This window comes from Clinocottus analis, unplaced genomic scaffold, assembly GCF_023055335.1.
Source record: "Clinocottus analis isolate CAN_PGR_092001 unplaced genomic scaffold, fCliAna1.0.p SCAF_6, whole genome shotgun sequence".
NCBI classification, from domain to species: domain Eukaryota; kingdom Metazoa; phylum Chordata; class Actinopteri; order Perciformes; family Cottidae; genus Clinocottus; species Clinocottus analis.
In genome coordinates this window covers 11974945-11998515 of record NW_027176218.1, presented here as the reverse complement: position 1 = coordinate 11998515, position 23571 = coordinate 11974945, and the positions used below count along the sequence as shown (strand labels likewise).

Sequence of the window (23571 nt, the reverse complement as noted above, 5' to 3'; positions counted from 1 at the left end):
TTTACTCCCCGGTATCCTGAAACACACACACTTACACGTACACACACACACACACACACATACGCACACACAAACACACACACACACACACACACACACACACACACACACACACACACTGCAGTTCACTTAGTGGTCCTCTGAGAACTCTCATGTGTCAGTGATTTCGTTGAGTTCGTTCCAAAATTAAATGGAGTTTGTGGTGGCACCACACTCACTTAGCAAAGTGTGCTTGTGCACTGTGCTTCTGTCTATTTTGTTGAGACATGCATGCAGTTGTGCAAGAGTGTGAGCATGTGATTGTATGCACCTGTATGTATCAATGCTCTGTTTAGGTGCAGCAGTACACTAACTAACCTGACCAGGATACAATAAATCTGTATTAAGGAGTAGAACTAAAAGCAGTTCAAATGGTTTCATTCAATAATTGCATTAAAGCTAAAAAAAACATTTTCCAAATATTGTTTGGACCATGTCATACATGTTCTATTACTACCTTTTTTCTTCAATATATATATATATTTTTGTATTAGTACAATGTAAATGGCGATGCTTAGTTCTGTGTTCTACTGTTGTCCTTAATGTATTTTTTAATATTTCTCTTGTTTGTTTGTATATAATATTTACAAATGTACGAAGAGAGCAAAGTGTAACCGGAGTCAAATTCCAAGTCTGTGTACACACACATGGCCAATAAAGCTTCTTTTGTTCTGTTTATGATCCTGTTGTGGTCCTTGGCAATCTCATTTACTAGAAAACCAAAAGAAATCAAAGGAAGTTACATATTTTTCGAAACTGTTCTGAGAAGGTTTTCTCTCTGTGTTTCACCTCAGCCGAGACGCCCATCGAGGAGTTCACCCCGACCCCAGCGTTTCCTGCCCTTCAGTACCTGGAGTCTGTGGACGTGGAGGGAGTGGCCTGGCGGGCTAGTCTGAGGACAGGAGACTTCCTCATTGAGGTAATTAAAGACACTTGCCTCCTTATGTGTACCTGCTGTATCACATTAGTGAACAGACTGCTGCTGGCCTTGAACAGACACTCGAACGACAGCAGGACTCTGTACAGTTTATGGTGATTTGATGCAATGAGGGTTTGTAGAAATGTGTAAATACATGCAGCTCGTATGTGAAGCTACAAAAAGCTGAGGCCGTCACCAGAAAGAAAGCATCCTTTTGTCCCTCCATCCAGTCAATTCAACCTCATAAAAGTTACTGTTATCTCACAATTCATACGCTAATGATGATAAATGTATAATAGGATAAAATTATGAAGCGCTAACATTTTGGACAGACATGAACATAAACTACAACTTGTTGGTGGAGGTATACAACTGCAAAGCTGTAATTTAATTGTTTTGTATTTCATTTTTTTTATTTATTAATTAGATCCTGCTTGATACAAAATATACACGATTTGCAATTTGTGAAGTATTCCACCTGAATTGAACAGAATTGGATAACTATTTGCAGATTTGTAAAACACTTGCACTTGTGTCGACATATATCTCATTCTGTCTTTGTGCGTGTGTTGTCGTAGGTAAACGGGGTAAATGTAGTAAAGGTGGGCCATAAGCAGGTGGTGTCCTTGATCCGGCAGGGGGGAAACAGGCTGCTGATGAAGGTGGTGTCTGTGACACGCAAACCTGAGTCGGAGGAAGTTGTTCGCAAGAAAGGTAAAGACCAAAGGATGAGCTCCTCCGTGTTTAATTCACATTTGAACTGTAGCAAATGTCTATATAATATATATATATATATATATATATATATATATATATATATATATATATATATATATATATATATATATATATATAAATGTAACAATATTTTTACTAATTATATAGTAATGGCTGTATTACAGTTTATTGGGTGCTTTATGGGATTTTAGCTTTACACTGAATTTCTCATAGGATGTCTATATTATTTGATTATGAGTTTTATAATATATAATAATGTATAACTGTAATGGAGACGTGCAAGTTGGTTTCATGTACAGAGGAATCGGGAAGTGTGTTTTCTGTTGTCGAGGTGATTTCGACCACGTTTCTCTGCTGTAAATTTATAGTTTCCATGTCAACCAAAGCTCGCCATTACTCAGCTCCCACACAGTTCTGGCACTATGACCTCGGGAGTGTGTGTGTGTGTGTGTGTGTGTGTGTGTGTGTGTGTGTGTGTGTGTGTGTGTGTGTGTGTGTGTGTGTGTGTGTGTGTGTGTGTGCGTGTGTGTGTGTGTGTGTGTGTGCGTGTGTGTGCGTGTGTCCTTTGCGATTATTGAGATACAGAAACTGTAAAAAAAATAGGTTTGACCTAGTTTTATTGTTTAAACTAAATTATGCCACTTAAGTGCCTTACGGTATTTACTCTCTCTCTCTCTCTCTCTCTCTCTCTCTCTCTCTCTCTCTCTCTCTCTCTCTCTCTCTCTATATATATATATATATATATATATATATATATATATATATATATATATATATATATATATATATATATATATATATCTCGCTCTCTCTCTCACCCCTGTTGACTTTATATCTGTTGGACTGTATCTCTCCTAATGCCCGTCTCTTAAAAAGCATTTTAACTGATGATACACAGAGTACCTTCTTTAAGAGCTTTGTGGATTGAGTTCACTCACTTTTCAGAATTTCTTAAAGCTTTACCGTTTGACAATTTGGAAAGCATTCTCAGATGAGACAATACATTTCATTCTAATTTTGGTCTGTCTAAATATGAAGCCACAGGCAGCATCTGGTTAGTTTAGCAAAGCACAACATTTTGTGAGGGATTACGTGCCAGACTATTTCTTGGTTGTGAGGCGTTGCCAGCCAACCAGAGGACACTCTGGGTGTCCACTCTGTTTTTGGTTCTGACAAAGATATCATCTTTTTTCTTTTATTGATTTAACAAACAAGAATGTGTTAATTAGTGAGCTTCAGAGGTGCTGCGAGGTAGATTTTATTGTCTTTGGACAGAGCCAGCCTGGCTGTTCCCTTTGTTTCCAGTCTTTGGATTCTAAATTAAAGTAGAGAAGTATTAGTCTTCTCATCTCACTGTCAAGGTGAAAGCAAAATGTCGATATATTCTTTCAACATAATTAATTAGTTTTACTTACAGTCAGTATACAAAGGCATTTACGGCTGATGTATTCCACCATTGGAAAATGTACAAGTAATTGCATTTATTTGGAGTGCCTTTAACTCAGTAGTTCATCTCCATGTTGCATTGTCTTTGCGTGTCGCTGCTTGCGTGTGAGCCGCTGAGACCACGGATGTTGGGCAGGTTTAGGTCGAGTGAGGACTCAAACGACAATGGCGAGTAAGATCCCTTTATTGTGAATCAAGGAAAAGACGGACAGACTGATTCAGACTGTCCAAACAGCTAAACACCAGATGATGCGTGATTCTTCACTCCCGTTTCAAACTTCTCCTAAATGTCTCAGTTTTTACATGTTATACCGTGTTGAACTCCCCGGTGCTGCCGCACTGCTCCTCCGCTGGGATTACTCTGCATAATGTACTGCTCCTTTGCAGAAATACACAGACGCATGCTCTGACATGCACTCGCACACAGAGAGAGAGACTTGCGGGCAAACACACACTCACTGCACCATGCTAGGGCCTCACTACTGCCATCGTTGCCATGGTGACTACACTGCATGTTTGAATTAAGCATTACATTACAGCAAAAGCATCTCTCTCTCTCCCTCTGACTCTGTTTCTCTCTCTTTCTCCATCCTCCTCCATCTCCTCTGCTCCCTGCTACTGTACCAGAATGTGCAGACTGGTGAGGAAAAGAAGATGTTTGATATGGACTGTACCCAGGATGGCGTTCGTACTCTAGAGCTGCAGCTGCTGACGACAGCAGGATAGTTGGGCTTTAGTAAGGCGCTGGGGCACCCGAGGGATTTAGAGATCTGTCGCTCTACAGTAGTGCATTGAGTGCCAGCTGGTCGATCTCGGATGGAGTGAGCTGATTGATAAGAAACTTGGGTTTGTTGTAGCATGTAGAGACTGCTGCTGTATGTGGCTTCATAATCGGTGTGCGACTGCATGGCATTACGTCGTTACTGCAGACTTAACATGCTGAAATACACGCCCGCCACTGTTTATTGTAACCTGATTTGAAGCTTTTTTTAAAGCCTGTAACTCTTTCGTTTGCATTTGGAGCTGATCTATTTTAGATGTGTTTTACCGCTTTGAGTGAGACGATAACAGCCCAGTTGCCTTGTGTGTGTAGTCGGATAGGGAGGCTCCGATGGGCTTTGGGGTATAAAGCCTGCACCGCATCATTTTCCTTAACTGTAGAATTTACTGTCATCTCTTCGTCTGTAAGCCCACATTTCATTATGTCCTCCCTCAGGGAGGTTTCTCTGTGTATCTGCATGTGGTCCCGCATGTGGGAGGAAATGCATGTGTGTGTAAGTCGGTGTGTAAGCCAGACAGGCAGCATATTAAAAGTAAGATGGACAACTTTCTCCCTCTCCTTGCCACGCTCATTTTACCCATTTTGCCTATTGTGGCAGACAAATTATATTATTATCTGCGTAATAGGAGGATTCAGAAAGCCAGGGATGTTACAGACTGGACTGAGCTGTACATTTACTGCCTCTGGGCTTCTCAACAGAGGCGAATTCTCGCAGCACAAAGACTAGAAAACTGAAAAGTCTTGGAGACAGACTGAAAAATTGACACGCTGTTGGACCAACAGCGAGCAAAACATGAAGAAGTCGGGCTCCAACCGTAGCCTGAACAAGGTCCTGGCTAAGTGTGGGCCGTCCAGGTCGTCTGAATTTGACCAGATCAAAGCAGCGAAGACAGGATGGGCTGGCCGTCTGGGGGAAGCCAGGAGGGCACTGAGCCGCAAACCCAAAGGATCTTCATCGCCCTCAACTTCTTCTTCAACACCATGCCTTTTTTCCACAGCTCCCCCACCACCCAAGAGAGCTCCCAGCACCACCCTGACACTGCGCTCTAAGTCTATGACCGCTGAGCTGGAAGAACTGGGTGAGTGCCAGATAGCTGGCATGCAAAACTTGGTGTGTCTCCTTACTTTTAGAGTAGTCAATTCTTCTGTTGCCTTGTTCTCGTCATTTCCCCTCCTTTGCTGACGCTATCTTTTTCCCACCAAGCTTCTGCTCGGAGGAGAAGAGGAGGTGAGTCTTAGGGTCTAATTGACACCTCTCTTGACTTCATAAAGATAATGTATCACTGCAGCATTAAATTAAGCAGTGTTGATTTCGAGCCGAAGAGCAGAACACTTGAAATCTTTAGACTCTCTTTCTCCACCTTCTGTCTCTCTGTCCCTTTCCTTTCGTAGTGCTCACTCCCGAGTGTTTATCAATGAAACCCAGTGAACTTGTATTGAGATGTTGAACAATACCATGGAGCATGGGCTTATGTTTAAGTGCATAGATACATTTTGAAGATCCCTTCTTAAGCACAATTTTTAATCCCTACTGTGTTAGCAATGCCAGAAATGATGACACAACGTTTCCCCGGTCTAACAGTATTTAGTTCTGGCTCATTTCCTTCTCAACAGAGAGACTAGATGAGATGTTGGCATCCCAGGAGTCTATCTTGCGTTCTCAGCCCTCGGAGGCAGATTACAGAGCAGCTACTGTCAAACAAAGGCCCACCAGCAGGAGAATAACACCAGCAGAGATCAGTGTGAGTGCACCTACACACAGCACACTGGCAGACAGCATATACTACTATGTTTGCAAACATACAAACCTAACCTGATTTATAACATACTGCGTTATGCAACACTGCTCACTTGTACACACATATGCTGTGTGCTACTTGATTGGTATTTCTATACAATGTTAGAGTTTTAATGAAGATTTAAAGTCGTATTTGTACACTGCACAAGTACAGTTCCTCATGGAAAGATTAATGAGATTTGTTTTTTAATAAAAGGCATAAAACTGTATTTCATTACAGTAAATTATCTTTTTTTGTTGTGCTGCAGTCACTGTTTGAGAGACAAGGGATGACTCTACATGGAGGCCTTCACCCAGGCATTGAAAGAGGTCACATACCACTACCAAGGGGGATGTCCAGGACCAAGTCTTTTGGTAAAACAATCACCCATCCTGTACATATTCAAATAAGGTGAATGATAGTGTATCTTATGTGCAGTATGCTTTTAGGAAATATATTGACATGTAGAAAATATATGAGACTTCATTATTTTTTTGTAAAATTGCATCATTGCACCCACAAAGAATAGCAAGTAGACAGTACAACAAATAGAAATTAGTGAAGATGAATCTCCAACAATTATATTCTACATAAAATGATGTGAAAAAATGCTTATTGGATATTTTCAGAAACAGTTATGCATATATATATATATATATATATATATATATATATATATATATATATATATATATATATATATATATATATATATATACACATATATATATACATATATATACACACTTTTATATACATACATGCATACATACATACATACATACATACATACATACATACATACATACATACATACATACATACATACATACATACATACATTATTGATACTCTGTTTTATTAAACATATTTTCCTTGTTCTCAAATTTAATCTTTAAAATTAATGTTCAATTAATTGTTAATATAAATAACAAACAGTTAGAATTACAAGTCTTTGTTTAAATGTGAGATAACAGATTTACAGATAGATACATTGCAGTATACTTTTTAGGACGCAGCTGTGGACCTGCTAGGCTGGTATAAAATGGTCCAATTTCATGAGCTTACTCCCTGTCACCAGAAGATGTGTGCTCTTCCCTTCCGCATCAGGTGCCACTGAGGAAGACCGGCTGTCTGCCCTTGCAGGCGAGCACAGATTTCCCCGCAGCTCCTCTATGACAGACAGCCTCCGAGAGCACTCACAACCCCATCCCATCCCTCCGCCACCACAAACAGCACCTCCTCCTCCTCCCTACTACCTAGACACTGGTCCTCCCCCAGCCTTCTGTCCCCCTCCTCCCCCATCTAGGACCCATAGTCAGGGCCATGAGCCTGGAGGACGCTCCAGCTTCAAGCCCTCCTCCTTGGACCTGCCTTATGAGGCCGCTCACCGGCAGGCCACACACATAGAGAGACAGAAGAAAGCCCGCTCCATGATCATCCTCCAGGACTCTTCACATCTACCTGTAGAACCTACAGAAATTCCCCGTCCTTCTGCTGCTACTCCACCTGAGCGAATCAAAAGGAAGGGTCGGGTTATTGACAACCCTTATGCCAATGTGGGACAATTTAGCATTGGACTGTACACACCCACCAAGCCCCAGAGGAAGAAAAGTCCCCTGGTTAAACAACTACAGGTAGGTTACATGTCGGGGATGGTCTTCTGTTTAGATTTTCTTTACTTTCAATCACCTACTTACTTTGACATATTTGACATATTCTTTTGGGTCTTTATGCAGGTGGAAGATGCACAAGAAAAAGCTAGTTTGGCCTTAGCTGCTGCCCACTCCAGAGAGAGCTCACCCTCAGGACGACACCAATATACCCATGGACACACACACACCAGCCGTGCAGACTACTACCAGCAGCAGCTGATGGCTGAGCGAGAGCGTATCCGTGCCCAGGGAGAGATGATGTTTCAGGGTAAGGGCCCCTTCGCCGCTGCAATAGCTGGAGCAGTGAAAGACCGTGAGCGTCGCCTAGAAGAACGGAGGAAATCCACTGTCTTCCTTTCTGTTGGGACCATGGAGGGGGCGTCTACCACCAGCATTGACTCCCCCTCTCTGACTCAGTCTCACTCCATCGATGAACGAATGCTCACTAGAGAGCTGGGGCAGCTGCCTCCACCTGCCTTGGCCCTGAGCCCCTCACCTACCGGGACCACCTTTATCCATCCGCTCACGGGAAAGCCCCTGGACCCCAACTCTCCATTGGCTCTTGCGCTGGCCGCAAGGGAGAGAGCACTGACCTCCCAGAGCCAGTCCCCAACTGGCAGCCCAGAGCCTAGGACTAAACAAGAGCGGGCCGTTTTCATTGACCCTCAGACCAAAGAGTCTCCGCATGTTGAAGGGGCACCTACAACTCCCCCTTTTTCGCCTAAAAGCGCCAAGGCAGCGGGGTATGGAGTTGGATCCTCCCCGGCATCTATTTTAGTTCCCCAGACCACAAAACCACAGTGGACCCCATCACCATCACCTTTATCCTTCAGAAAGGAGATGGAGGCCAGAGTAGAGGAGAGGAAGGAAGAGAAAAGACTAGAGGATAAAAAAAGTATGTTGATTAGTATTATGGATACATCGCAGCAGAAAACAGCAGGGCTTATCATAGTCCATGCTACCAGTAATGGCCAAGCTGTCGGGGTGGTTTCAGAACTAGAGCAGACACCTGCCCCAACGTCCACAGAGCCCAGCAAATCTCCAAGTCCACGAGCTAAATCTCCCAGTCCTACAGTCTCCCAGCCCCAGGCGCAGCTCCAGGCCCAGGCTCAAACTCAGCGTCCTGCCAGTCCAGCCCAAGAGAAAGGACTAGCTCAGGGAAGCTCTGAGGAGGATGTGGATCCGTACACAGTGACCCTGCCCCCTGCAATGTTGTCCTCCAGTGATGAGGAAACTAGAGAGGAGCTACAAAAGATTGGAGTTGTTCCACCGCCAGATGAGTTTGCTAATGGGCTGCTGGCACTCGCACAGGCACAGGCACAGGGGATGCCAGTGTCCCCAACTAAACCGGCCTCCTCTCCCACCACACCGGTGCCCAAAACTCCCTCTACCCCAACAACCCCAACTTTGACACCCGCCCAGCCTCAGCCTCCCCAACCAGCACCTCTACCCAGTGCAGCAGTTGTCTCAGGGAAGCCCTCCGACCCTCTAGAGCCCCCGGCTGTGGGCGAGTCTGGCTCTGCGGCTGACTCAGGCGTGGAGGAGGCTGACACGCGTAGCTCCAGTGACAGAGAGCGAGACCACCATCTCGAGACCACCAGCACGGTCTCCACGGTCTCCAGCATGTCCACATTGTCCTCAGAAAGCGGCGAGCCTGCCGACACACACACCACGCACACCTCCTATGCCGACGGACAGACTTTTGTGCTCGACAAGCCGCCAGTGCCTCCTAAGCCCCGACTCAAGTCTCAAATAGGAGGCGGTAAAGGCCCTGTCACCTTCAGGGACCCTCTGCTGAAGCAGAGCTCTGACAGCGAGCTGCTATCACAACAACAGGCTGCTGCTCTGGCTGCCGCTGCAGCTGGAGGCGCTGGGCTGCCTGTCGGTGGTTCAGCCTCAGTGACTGGGCTAGCTTCTACCAAGCCGCGCTACCTTTTCCAGCGGAGGTCAAAGCTGTGGGGGGACCCAGTGGAGCCTCGTGGACCAGGGGTGGGGCTCGGTATTGGGAGTTTGGGCAATCTCGGTGGACTGGGACTGGGCCTGGGTTTAGATGAGGCAGCAAAACCATCTGTTATGGGGGAACTCAGTTCACGACTACAGCAGCTAAATAAAGACACTAGGTCACTGGGAGAGGAACCAATGGGAGCATCATATGACCCGGGGAGGAAGTCACCTGTGGCAGGTGCCAGGTAAGAGAAAAGATAGTACAATTTACTGAAAAACTGCTTTAAACTCTGAGTGCCAGAACAATTACTTTTGTTAAAAGTAATCATTACAAGTGTTTTTATTTTTACTCAGTTGATGACATAGAGAGCAATCTTAAGTCCAGTGACCGGCACAATTTAAATTAAAAATGTTCTCTTGTTTACCAAAATGTAACTCTATTTTTTAGAGGCTTTCATTTATTATCTAAAAGCAAACATATTTTAGAGACAACAATTTTGAGTCTATTTTAGTCTTGGATGTCATAAACCTTCTCTGGAAAGAGGGAAAGTTTGAAGCTGAGTCAAAGAGGGCAGCCTCAAGTTTTATATATCAGTGCACGGTTTGTTTTTACTCACATTTCTAAAACGTGCAAATTAATCCATATTTAAGCTTGTCCACTGTGAAGGTAAGCTCAGAGGTCACCAGCATTGCTGGCATTAGTTTCTCTGACAATGTTAGTGTACCAACATTGTTAATAAGTCCTGTATCATTCTAGTGGTCAAACAGTAAGTTTTCAACATCAGTAAGTAAAAAGCAAACTGGAAGCATAGAAAAGAGGCAAACACAAACTTGTCTCTAACACGGCGACTATCATCTGAAGCATCTGAAACACAATGCTGTTTTGTCTATTATCTGTGGGTTTCTTGTTTTCACACCATACCTGAAGGTACATTGAAGTCCTTTATATTTCTACAGATGTCAGGACACCGGAGAGAGTAAACCTTAAGGTTATAACCCCTAGGGTAAACTTAAGCTTTTTTTTTAATTTTCCGAACAAGCCTTTCAACTAATCCCATTGAAAGATAACAACCCTTATTTTGTTTTATGTATTTTATTTGAAATGTCTTATGTTGCCTTGTTTGCATCACCTGATTTATTCATTCAAATAGTATTTTGTCATACAATTTATTTTAAAAAAGCAAATATTTGGCTATAGTACTATGTTTAAAATACACATAATTGGTTTTAGAGATGTAGTACAACGTATGCCTCTGGTCTGTGTGTGTGTGTGTGTGTGTGTGTGTGTGTGTGTGTGTGTGTGTGTGTGTGTGTGTGTGTGTGTGTGTGTCTGTGTGTGTGTGTGTGTCTGTGTGTGGGTGTGTGTGTTAGCAGATGTAGTAGTAATATATTATCTGTTGGTGCAAACAAGGTAGCAGGGCATGGAGGCATGCACTTTCTAAAAGCCTCTCCTCATCTCATCTCACATACTCTGTTGGGTTCTAACCTTTGACCCTGTTAGTAGCCACCCTTCCAACTTTTTCAACAGTCCTTGTTCAAATAATGCATAATACATTCTTATATCCACATTTCTTTGCAGTCATCCCTGATATAACTTTGATAAGACCAGAATCTTTCCTTCTTATCGTCGCCCCCCATCCTATCATTATATCAGTGATAACCTCAAAGATTTAAGGATGTATTTTCAGAAGTATTTGAACATGATTGAACTATAATGGTGTGTCATTAAAACCACCCCTTCATGATCTTGGCATGGACAGTCATGTTAATGATGCGACTAACAGACATCTTGAGCTAGTCGAAAGTTCTGAGGTGCCACTGTCAAATAAATGTCTTCTGTTTTGATCCACTCAGGATTTGGCCCAGGTGTGTTTTATATGATTTGGCAGGTTGTAAGAACAAATGCTGTCTACTATTGATTGTTCATTGCAGTTTTACTCTACCATAAAAGTGACACTAATTGATGTTAATTCGAATGGGCTATCAGAGATTGTTTCATTCACCGTAATGTATCTCAGAATGTAGCTTTCAAAGAGCTTTGGAGTTTGAAGGTACTTTTTAGATGACTCGTTTTAAAGCCTTGCTCCTCTCCTTTCTTCTTCTCTTGTCCTCATTTCTGTTCATATGAATAAGGATGGTGGAACATTTTGCTTTCATGTTCACCGCTGATTATGAAGAGCTAAAAGATATGAGGAGACATTCTAAGATTTACAAGATGTGAGCATCGACTCTTTTGCAGTCCTCTCGTATTAACATCGGCAGGAGGAGCTGACCAACTCCACACAACTGAAACTACAGCCCTTCACAATTGTTGTTTTACATAGCCGTCAATGAAAGGAAAAGGCTTGCAAGAATTGATCAGTAGAAGGGCTACATGGGGTCAAATCACTGTCGGTACCTGCAAGCACAAATGAGATAAATGCTGCAGAAGAGCAGTGATAGAAGCAGAGATAGAAGTCATGCTCCAATTTTGCTGAGATACTCTGATATGAACGCTCCCAAAGTAATTTGTGTGCGCCACTGTTTGAGTTTTACACACTGGACCTCTACACAAGGTCTTATTTGTGCTTCCAGATATTGCCAGTGATTTGACCCCACTGGGCGAGTAGGTTTTGGCTTTTCATTCTGACTAACATTGGAGCTTGGCAGAATTTTGTAACTCTTGTCTTCTACTTGTCTTTGTTGCTTCTGGACATGTTTGATGTGGAATTTACCTCCAGCACCTTCATCAATGCAGCAATGTCATGTATTTGGGCAAACTTTTTTTTTTATGAAAGCAAATTGTGTAAGCAGAGACTATTCTGCCTCCAAAAAACATTATTTGCATGTTTGCAGCCTCGTCTCTTCACCAGTAGTGAACTACTATTACGAATACCAAAATATTTTTTGTGGAAAAGTTCATTCATCCCTTTTACTTAAGACAATGTAAAGCCTGGAACATTGTGACATTGAGCCAAATCCAGCCATCAATCATTGATCTCACAAAAAAATTGTGATCCCTGGATGGAAAAGGTGACCATGATATCAAACGCAACATATTACATAACACTCACTCAGAATTGGACTCATCCTCTCCTGAGATTGTGCATTCAAATCCATCCCAACCGCTGATAGCCTTTGGCTATGACAAAAATGATCATGCACACCATTATTTCTCTCTCTCTCTGTTTGTTTTTCCTGATCCCCTCTTTAGTATTTCACATAGGCATCCCATTCCCCTTAACTGTAATGTTACTGCGTCTCCTTCCCCATCCACTGTGTCACATAACAACCCCTTCAAAAACCACATGCTGCTGTATTTTGTCTCTTTGTTTCTGTATACACCTCGTTCACATGCAGTGTATCATAGCGTTGAGTGGTTTAAAAACCTGTGGTTCTCATTTTATTTCATCTGTGCTTTTTGGTTTTCTGTTCCTTCTTTTTATGTAATTTGCATAACTTTGTTTTGTTTTTCAGTGATTGTGTTGAGGATGGCCATGGTCCCTGACTGTCTTGCTTATTGGACACTGTAGGTTTTTTTTAAACCACACTAAAACAACATAGAATATATATATATATATATATATATATATATATATATATATATATATATATATATATATATATATATATATATATATATATATATATATAATAGTGTATTTGATATGTGTGCCTTGACTAGAAAACACACAGTCCTCAGATACAACTGTAATACATGTAAATGTCTAACTGCTACCTTCTCAATTTATATGTTAGCTATATTTTAGTCATATATTCAGACTGAATACAAAATCAACCACAAAAGTCAAGGGACATGTGCCCTCCTTTTTTCTGTTTTGTTTATTTATTTGTTTGTTTGTTGTTTTTTCTTTTGTTTGTGCAGTGTTTGATATGTGAATAGTGTGCTCATTTCTCTCTCATGTAGCCCACTGGTCAGACCTTCCAGTGCCGAAGCCTACTCTGCTGTCTTTGTCATGCTTTACATCAATAACACCATCACATGCACTCACACACAAACTCATGGATGTAGCAACACATTGACAGTCAGATGCACACACACACACACACACACACACACACACACACACACACACACACACACACCCACACACAAATCCTGTCAAAGGCAGCAGAGTTGGCTAAAGCAGACAATAGTTCTGGTTGGTAGGCTGCGTCTCATGGAGTGATGCTAACATTCTCTCCCATTGCTCTCTCTCTGCTCACCTTGCATGCTCCGCCCTGCTGCTCTGATCTGATTGGTCTAGAAGTGACTGTGCGCCCAGGAGGGCAGGACGACTGTGTAAGTGCGCATGGAGCTCATCTCATACCCGTCGGCTCCCTGTCGTCTGGTCATTTTCCCAGCCAAGCGCTGCCTGGCTACCTTTTGTTTCATTACACTCTTTAGTTTACATCAAAGTTTCTAATCACATGCAGTAGCGGGAAAACATGAGGCACACCCGTACAAAGGACCCTCACTAACATGCATGAATAGAACAGACACCATTGCATTATCTCTTATCACATTTAGGCCTCTTTCTGCTTCACCCTGCTTGCACAAAGCCAAACGAAATCCATCTAATCCATCCCTCTGCTCCTTTCTGACCATCTTTTCCTCTATTAGATCAGTAGTATATTAATTTTAAAAACTTAAACTGTTTGACAAATTTATGTTATTATTTTTCAAAAAAGAGTCAAGTGTGAACATGAAGATAAACCAGCATGTATTGTACTTGTGCAAGATACGGACATAGCTGTTGTTGCAGCATCAGATTCTTACTGGTTGTTATTATTATTGCCAGATTGTGTTTGTACGAACACAATCTGGCAATAATTCCTAAATTCTTCCTCTTCATGCTGCAGATGGTAAGATTGGGTTTGTTGTTGCTAAATGGTTGACTTACTGCGTTGATAGCAGTGTTAGCTGTACTTCGCAGCAGGGCCTTTAACAGATGTGATTAATGTCACCTGTTTTATTTGTACACTATATCTCATAAACATAATTTTTAAAAAGCAAATGAACTGCTCTGTAATTTTCCTTGACAATAAATGTGCAACTACCTAGTGGGTTCAAAGGTGTGTGTCCATAGATGAAATATGTGCGTGTGTGTGTCTGTAAGTATGAATTTCTGTTCTGTAAATAGGAAGTTAGTGCTTGGTTACTGCAGTTTCAATGTAAAACAACAATTGTACATGATGATCTAGTTATAATCTTTTTGCTGTTTGTGGGTCACAGTGATCACTTCAGGGAAGCATACTGTATGCCAAAAGAGGAAGTAGATTTGGATTTAAATCAGTAGAGGAAAAATACTTCAGTAATGGTCAGATGGACCTGTGAAAATGTTTACATATTATTCTCAAATTCTACCATATAAATCCTTTTGTATAATTAATGTTTTACTTGAAATAGTGACACTAAATCCTATGGTACATATGAATAATTATGATGAAGTAGTACATAGATGTTCAATCCAAGACTATAAATAATCTCGGATAGTCCAGCCAATGAGTGCAGTTTGCTGCTTTGATGTTGCTGTGATGTGAGACCAGCTTGGTCTGTCTAACGATCATTAACCTCAAGTCTACACTAACTTAAACCTTAGAAAAACTTACAACGGTCAATACTTAAAACCCTACGCTTGATTTCTTTTTCTTCTTCTTCATTACTTTTACTTTGTTCACCTTCATTTCCTCTGCTAACATTCCTGAATCCCTTTTTCTCTCTCTGTCTCCACCAGACTTTTCAGCAGCTTAGGCGAGCTCCACACCATTTCTCAGAGAAGTTACGGCACCACATTCACCATTCGCCCTGGCAGCCGTTACCCCGTCACCCGACGTACCCAAAGCCCAGGATCAGGCTCACCTGATCGGGGCGACCCCCTTGGACGATACTCGGGCTTCGGCCTCTCGCCCTCACCGACTACGCCGCCACAAACCATCCTCAAATCCTCTAGCCTCAGCCTACCCCAAGAGCCTAAAGAGGTGCGCTTTGTAATGAGGAGCTCCAGTACCCGTTCCCGCTCGCGCTCCCCGTCCCCATCACCTTCCCATTCCCCCGGACTGGGGTCACCACTTTTAGCCCTCAGGCCCTTCCATCAGAAACCCCTCCACCTCTGGAATAAATACGACGTCGGAGACTGGCTGGAGAGCATCAATCTGGGGGAGCACAGAGCAGGGTTTCAGGAACATGAGATCGAAGGCTCTCACCTCCCGGCTTTAACCAAGGATGACTTTGCAGAGCTGGGAGTGACACGAGTCGGACACCGGATGAACATTGAACGGGCACTGAAAATGCTGCTAGAGAGCTGACCCCTGCCCCGAGACACAGCAACACATGGAGAGAAAGACGTAGATAGAACGAGCAAGCTATAGAGTTGATGAAAGATAAAAGATAGGGACCGCTCCTCTTTTACTCTGGCTGCTTTTACGTTCTGCATCACAAATGTTTACCTGTGCACATGAGCAACACTTTATGTTCCTGTTAATACTCTGCACTTGGCACTGCACTGAAGAGGGGGAGTCCACACATGTGTCCCCTCTACTTGGCCCTTCGTGTCTGCTCACCTCCTCGCCTGCAGCCGATTAGATCAGACCTTAAAACGGGCTCCGTTCTTTCTTTTTGCCGAGGAGAATCGCATGAGCTCCAATTAAAACATTTGATTTGTGTAAGCTTCAGTTTCCCTAGTAACACTCACACTTTCTTTCTCTCTCGCTCTCTCCTCTCTACCTCTGTCCCTCCATTTATTATTAGGCCTCTAAAAACCTTTTGCAGTTTGAGTAAAGGAGGAGGAGGAGGAATGTTGGTTCCAAACAGAAAGCTCAGTTGCCTTTCAAAGTATTTATACAGAGATCAACAATGACGAACATAGGACTATGGACATAGTGCTGACACAGCTTTGAAAATGTGTGTCTTCTCTATACCTGCTGTTGTTTTTAAACCTAAGACTCTCGGGGCCAGAGGTGGAGCTCCACCAAGTAAACCACGGGAGAAAACCTCTCCGCCTTGGTACCCAGACTGTGCTATCTATTATATTTGGAGAATGTTTAACCAACACTCGTGGCTTTTTTCATAATCAATTTTTTGGTTTTCCAAAGGGAATATTATATATAGGTATTATATAATATGATATACATGTATTTAAATATAGCTTTCAGAAGAAAAGACAATATTGCAAAGAGGAAATGTAATAAATTAATCTGCGCCTGTTTTTGGTTTTTAGTATAGAAGGCATAGAAAAATCTTACAATTTATTCCACCAATAGTTTACTCATTTCTACTAATTATATACATATATATATAAATATATATATTTGAAATTTAAAAAAAAAGTATATAGATATGGAATTGATTTTTCTTTGTCATAGGTATACAATTTTCCTTATGGTCACCCTTTCTTGAACCGTAGCATGACACGTTGCATCATGTCTTGGACAGAAAGTTTGATGTTTGTTTTTATTTTCTTATGGTCTTCCTTCATACTAAAGGGCATCCCGTAATGTGAGGCTGAGACCCCAGTTGACCCCCATCCCTACTCCTTCAGCTACAGATCACACAACAACAGTGAGGACCACCTGACGACACAACTAACTGGTAAAAGAGGAACTTCATCTTTTGCCTGTTTATCACTCAGGGATGGATGTTCGAGGCACTAGCATGGAGAGGTTGTTAGCTGTTGTTTTAAAATTATACATTTAAATTCTTATCTGTGAGAACAATTTAACACCACCACAGTCTGAAAAATGTTCGAACACTAACAAGATTTCCATCCCTGTGACTGCTGAGGATGCTTCTCAGACCGGGCTGCACAAGGTCTGGTGTTGTGAAAGAAGGAAACACTGAGATGTTTTTTAGCACCAGTAGAGAAATTTAATATTAATGGAATATAGCAGAAATCTTTCTGATTTCTATTTTTCTGCAGACGGAAACCACAACCAGAACCTGGGGTAAACCAAGATGTTAAAAAAAAGCAAATAGTTTTCCTTAAAACCTTTTACCTGTAGTATAACTGAGAAAAGCATGTCATACACAGGCTGAGATGACTTTCTGCCCTTCTGAAACAGGAAACGTGTCTGTAGTTTATCAGGCTGTGGGGATGGGAATGCCTCTGTAAGGTCTTCAAGAAAATTCATTTTTTTTACAACCTGGCAGTGTCTTGCAACATCGCTGCTTCTCTCTATCTCTACCATTTACTTAGTAAGTAATATATTATCATAAACGGTGGAAGCAGGAACTCCAAAAAATAAGAACCAGGTTGTAAAAAGAGCAACTGAATTTTCCTTTACCAATACAAAATCTACAATTGTACTTATGAGTAGCTTCTGCTGGCAGTGAGAAACAGTGAGTTTTATTCACCCAACAAAAAGCATTTTATCCATAGCTTTTCTCTCACAGACGACCAACTAATCTCTATTCCCACTGAAAACCCTCCGTATATCAGCAGCATCCAGCGCCAAGTCAGTTTCACTTGGCGAGAAGTTGTGTGCAATTTCTTTCTTTTCTTTTCTCTCTCTCTTTTATGCTCGCAGTTTGTAAAGACGGGTGGTACAAATGACATCGTATCTGGGTTGTAGGAATAGCACTCACTGCCTCACTGTGACCTCACTGATTATGTTACTTCTGACTCCAGTGTTAACGGTACGTCGTCAGACTCATCTGGACTTTTTGTGTTTGTTGTTTTTTTTCTATTCTTTCTTCCTTCCTCTGTTGATTTGTTACCCTCGGACACTGTGGGTAGATTTTGTAGCGTGTGAAACATGATACTTAGATCTTTCACTCATCAGAATTTTAGAGTGACAGAAAAAAAGACAGAAAAAATGAATATCTGTCCATTCTAAACCTACGGACACTTGTAAAAATGAACAAAATATGAAAACTGTCTTTTTTTTAAATCACAAGCAATGTAAATATGATAGATTTCATATAAATTTTTAAAAACGAAGTATATAGATCTATATATGAATGTTTGGCATATATGCATAGTTAACCACCTGTGAAAAAGGTGAGCAGATTTTATTCTTTCTATGAACTCTTGAACTTTGAACTCTGAACTAGGGGAAGATTTGCACAAAACAAGGTGACAAGGTGCTAACATAAAAGCCACCCATCGTCCAAGCGCATGAGTGCATCTGGATTCCCCGAATCTCTCTGTGTGGTCGTTCCGCCTCACCGTGTGTGTGTGTGTGTGTGTGTGTGTGACTGTGTGTGTATGTTCGTTTGTTTCCATCTTCTGTGTGTATTTGTTTGAGAGAAAATGTGGATGCATGTGATCGTGAGAAAGTGTATGGTTGATTGTTAGGGTTTACATCTTTGGAGCTAGTGCACTATAGCCTTACTGAATTACCATCAGAGATTCTCGGCAGTGGCTGTGTCACACAAACACGCACACAAAAACAGATAAATGCACACATTCATTAATCTTCTATATATTGAACATCATTGCCCTGCATTCTTGTTTTGTATTGTTACGTCTTAAAAAAAGTGGACAGTTCTGTCCAAAGGGACAGACAGACAGACAGATTACCACAGGGTATTGAACGAAAGCATTGTTACATTTTATATTGCAAGACCACCACAACTCACCTTGTAACTGTGTAGGTACAGCTTATGCAGTGTCACTGTTTTGTACACCCATTCCCAGATGGCATTTGCGCTCCTTACTCTCCACTCTGTCTGGCAGCACTCCTTTTTCCTTTTTCAGACCTTCAGTTTCTGAGTTTTGGATTATGCTATATGATGTAATCCAATGAGAAACAAACTACACAAAGGAAAAATGTGCCAAAAAATAACTTAACTTTTAACTGTATATTTGTGTTTGCTTTAGGACTATCTTAGTTACAGCATTCTTGAGCTGTTAGACTCAATAATATGGTGCCATCTCCTGGAAATCTTGAGAACTACAGACATTTGTTAGATCCTTCTGTATTTCCTACAGGTGGAAATACAGTCACTGTTATTATTTTGTAAAGAAGCAGGATATTGTTTATATATAAACATATGTATGTGTGTGTACATACATATGTATATATAAACACACACTTAAAAAAATGGCCTGTGTATAATCTACCTGTGAGCTTTGCATTAACATTTCTATTTGCATTTTGAGACAAAGTATCACAATTGCTTGATTTTACTGTGATGATGGTTATTTTCCAGCTTGGCTTACTGTTCCCATATGAATACAATCACAAATCTAAGAAGTGGACTTGTAGAGTCTGGACTCACACAGACTGGCCTGGTCAGAAGAAAGCTGTAGTGAATACCTAGTTAGATGGTCGTGTGTAAGTTTACCACAAATAAAGATGCAAAATGCAACATGTAACAGATTTACACAGAATTAGGTGAAACAAGTTCAGTGAAGGGTTTTCTTTGTCTTATTTTCTAATCAACAAAGCACAATCTAAATAGTTTAAGGGGAGTGGTGTAACCTTTTTAGAAACCCACTGGAACCAGTGATCTTATCATCAAAGGGTTTTTTTCTTTCATTGTTGGTTTTCTCCTTGTTTGCACTGTGAAGTTTAGACTGGTGGAAGTATCACTGCAACGCCTCAGCCTTGCCTCACAGGTGAAATTGCCCTTCTCAGCATCCAATGACCAGGCAAATCCCAGAGACTCCTGGACGCGTACAGCATTAGAAATCCACCCCCCAACCCTCATTTCAGTATGTGAAAGCACTGGTCCAAATAAATGCTAACCAGAAGCTACCTAGTATTCCTCATGCAAACAGAGCAAGGGTGATAGTGAAGGTTGAGGCAAGATCTGAGATGTTGCCCAGGATATTTCCACCACAGAGATATATGTTTGTTATATTATGTAATAAATTTATAATTAAAACATGAACTGCATCAAAGTATTGTCCCTGCTAATTCCGTGTTATGGTGTAAAATGATATTCCAGTGTGAATAGTTTGTTTAGAGTAAATGCCACATAAAAACAGTCCTATGTATGTATGTGTGTATGTATGTATGTATTTATTTTATAATATGCTGAAATTGAGAACTTACTGTTCTTGTGCCTACTGTTGCATCACAACAAGTCAGAAAGAGACAAATGATAACAAATTGGTTCTATGGTACATTGACTTTTCATTTAAAGAGTGCTGAAAACAGACTTCACATCATAATATTAATTCAACAAAAGTAGCCAACAGATGCAGCTTCCTGCTTTCATTGTACACAACACCACGAACAAACATGGAGAACAGCAGCACACAGTTCATAATTACACGTTCTCTTTGATCTGCTTGAGTTACTTTTAAATGCTTCACATTCTTATTACAAAATAAAACACATTCATCCTCATCGTAGGATTTTCTAAAATTATTATAGTTGATATTGTTAGAAGTATGAATGACAACCTAAAACAGCATCTAAATAAACCTGATAAAGAACACAATTCATATGTACTCCACCAGGTTTATTTCCCTGCCACAGTCATTGGACAGAAGGAGGGCAGTGACTTGAAACCTAAAAAGTCTGCCAACCTCCAGTGGTCGCAACAAACCAAAGGTACAAAAGTCGACCACGAAAATGACATTAGGACAAACAATGTGCCTGTGGAGCATCAACCCCACAGGAAGGAGATAACTTATCCATGAGACGACGGGAGGGTTTGGAGGCTCAGTAAATATCTGTCACACCACCTCGGGACTCTCCGCTTTCAATCCGTCTTCTTCCGTTTCGGAATTATCTTCCTTCTTCTCCAGGTCGAAGTTCTATGCCATAAATCCAACAAATTACATCAATACAAACATGTTTTAACACATTTAAGCAACAAAGACAGAAGAGCATGCATTTTCCACGTGAACGAAGTTATTAGAAAAAGTAAACTGTATTAGAGTTTATGAATAGGCTTTGAGGAAGCATCTGAGAAATGTTTATGAAGCATAACAATGATAGATCTATTTATTTATTTTATACTAGCAGTAAAAGAATTTCCAAGGTTGTAAGAAACTAGGAAAGATGAGCGTGTCAGTGATCAGACGGTTTATGTATTCATAGAGCTGTACCTCTAATTCTTGCATCACTTCATCCATGAAGTCGCTGGGGTTTTGCTTGTAGTCCACGGCTCTCTTGATCATCTCTCTGAACATCTGTTATGACAGTTACACTCAGAATTGTCAACATAAAGGGGCAGGTCAGGTGGTCTGGGCAATTTATGAGATGGAGACAAGATTTAATACAGTCAACTCAGTTGACTCAACTGTAAAACTAATGAGTTTGAATTGCATGAAGAAATTAACTTGTGGATTGATGACTAACACTGCAGGAAAATAAGCAGAAGTTCAAACCTTAACTACATTAGTCCCATCAGCCGCTGATACAAAGTAGAACTGGAGTCCTTGCTTCTTCCCAAAGTTAAAGCTTCTCTGGGTGACCTTCAGATCAGCTGCAATTACAAAAAACAAATGTGTGCACATTTAATATTGTAGTGCAAATCTTGTTGGTCGGATAATTAATAAAAATGATGTAGCAAATAGACAATGTGTGCGGAAATAAAAGAAAGGTTTACTCATCCTGAAGTAACATTAACATTATATACAATTGAAAAAGAAAAACATTGTTATGTGTCGTGTCAGAGTCAAGCTCACCATCAATTTTGTTGGCTACCACACAACAAGGTATCTCTGGTCTGTACTCTCTCAGCTCCTTATACCAGCTGGCCAGATTCTTGTATGTGATTTTCCTTTGAACATCAAAGACCTAAGAGAAAGTAGAAAGGCTTACAAAGGAGTTTAGCTATATAAAGTGACAGTGTGGCACCTCTCCAGTTCAACTGGTGCATTCTAGCAGTCATCTAACAAGTCCCTGGCAACTTATCTGCGAGAGAGGTGGAACTTAACAAGAATGTATCGTGATATGTCATGAATTCTTCTTCACAATGCATTAAGGGAATAAATAAAACAATAGTTTGGAATTCTTTTAGAAACTGTTGTTTAGTAATCAGTCACTTGTTGTTCTACCTCCTCGCAAGGATCTGACAGAGAGCCAGAAAAGGCCGGCTCGATGATTACTGAAACGCACCTGTCTTGAAAGCAAGAGTGTGTTTTACCATGATGCATGCATGTGCTTTGTGGTAGTATGAGGGATGCATGCTCTGAAATCTCTCTTGACCAGCGGTGTCCCAGAAATCTGTGAATTAAAAACAAAACCATCCCTACTGATTTCATCTTTACTGTGGATTTCAACTGTGTATGTCCTGTGGTCATTGAGAGCAGAACAAAAGCAATACATAATACATACCAACTGCTACAGTCTTGTTCTCCACAGTGGCTGTGTGTTTGTAGAGAGTCAACGCGTAGGTTGACAACTGTTGGGGACGACTGCAGAAAGAGTTAAGGACAGTAATCTCTCAGGACAAACATGCCATCTTGACCTTAAACGGCAGGTCCATGTGCTCACAGTGGCTGTCATAACCATAGTAGGACGATGTTGCATATATACGAGATAGAAAAATTATTGACACATGAGTTTCATTTAAAATTGCTCAAGCTGTAAACGGATACTATTCGTCCATGAGAAACCTCTCCATCAGCCTGCGAGAGAGAGAAAGACAAAAAGCAATAGCAAGAACCAGGTCAGGACAACACGTGACCTGCTGGGAAGGGTTACTTATATAACGAATACAAAACAGTTTATTGCAGATGATACTCACTTAGATTTACCAACTGCGCTGTCACCCAGACAGATGATCTTCACCTGTTCGTCTGAATCGTATTTCTTTTGGTCTAGTTCAGGGACGCCGCTCACGTCGCCAGCCATTTTAACGTCGCTCTCTTCTTGGGCGTTTGTTCGCTTTAACTACGAATATTGTGTAAGCTAGCACTTGCCGAACAGAAATGATAAATAACGTCACCTGGAAATGATGATCTAAGTTAAGCTCTTACAAGAAAGCTAGCTAGCGTTAGCATCGTGTGGTTCGCCTTCAGATCGATACTTTCATCGGCTCGTCTGTCCTCCTCGCATCAACAACACTGATGCCAGCTTACAGTGGTACAGAGACGGTCATTTATTAGCTACATGCGTCTTTGTAAAGTCGCTGAACGGCCACAGTTACCTCCGCAGTGTACCTCCAGTGGCTACTAATCACCAATCGGCTGACGTCGCCAACTGAAGTAGCGTCGAAACGGTTTTGTGAACAAATGGTTCTTTTCCAAATGTCGGCATCTGTCTTGTGGACATTATGTTTGTGTATCACAAGGAGAGGTTCGGAGATGCGCTACACTCATTAAGGCAATCCAGATCCTAAAAGAGTGCACGTTAGGTGGTGCCCACGTCTGTTTTCGTTTCTATGCA

At 41.4% G+C, this 23571-nt stretch overlaps 2 protein-coding genes across 10 annotated transcripts in view; one reads left to right on the top strand and one right to left on the bottom strand.

The window, feature by feature from the left end:
* Positions 1-20564, top strand: part of shank3a (SH3 and multiple ankyrin repeat domains 3a) — a 127239-nt gene extending 106675 nt beyond the window's left edge. For 3 of the 9 annotated variants that reach the window (XM_068603194.1, XM_068603196.1, XM_068603201.1), the window contains 9 exons: positions 834-958; positions 1537-1672; positions 4922-5002; positions 5128-5151; positions 5538-5665; positions 5970-6075; positions 6812-7338; positions 7441-9545; positions 15018-20564. In XM_068603194.1, coding sequence (XP_068459295.1) covers positions 834-958; positions 1537-1672; positions 4922-5002; positions 5128-5151; positions 5538-5665; positions 5970-6075; positions 6812-7338; positions 7441-9545; positions 15018-15588 — 3803 coding nt within the window. In that variant the 3' untranslated portion in view covers positions 15589-20564. Of the gene's footprint in view, positions 1-833; positions 959-1536; positions 1673-4921; positions 5003-5127; positions 5152-5537; positions 5666-5969; positions 6076-6811; positions 7339-7440; positions 9546-10257; positions 10305-12756; positions 12809-13547; positions 13583-15017 lie in introns of those variants that run through there. The other 6 variants (XR_011080116.1, XM_068603197.1, XM_068603198.1 and 3 more) reach the window with 6 other exon arrangements.
* Positions 20342-23551, bottom strand: rabl2 (RAB, member of RAS oncogene family-like 2). The gene is made up of 8 exons (XM_068603202.1): positions 22931-23551; positions 22782-22811; positions 22519-22598; positions 22328-22407; positions 21867-21978; positions 21567-21664; positions 21285-21368; positions 20342-20990 (listed from the first exon to the last, which is right to left on the bottom strand). Exons 1-8 carry the CDS (start codon positions 23035-23037, stop codon positions 20910-20912), a joined length of 672 nt encoding a protein of 223 aa, XP_068459303.1. The 5' UTR covers positions 23038-23551; the 3' UTR covers positions 20342-20909.
* Between the last annotated feature and the right edge of the window lie 20 nt (positions 23552-23571).

What these genes read in the sequence shown, in the direction of transcription:
- rabl2 (XM_068603202.1), bottom strand. Translation starts at nt 23,037, where the DNA reads ATGGCTGGCGACGTGAGCGGCGTCCCTGAACTAGACCAAAAGAAATAC. An exon ending in AGGTTTCTCATGGACGAATA is followed by an intron (nt 22,599 to 22,781) that starts GTATCCGTTTAC and finishes CTCTTTCTGCAG; the next exon opens with TCGTCCCCAACAGTTGTCAA. An exon ending in AAGCACATGCATGCATCATG is followed by an intron (nt 21,979 to 22,327) that starts GTAAAACACACT and finishes ACTTTCTCTTAG; the next exon opens with GTCTTTGATGTTCAAAGGAA.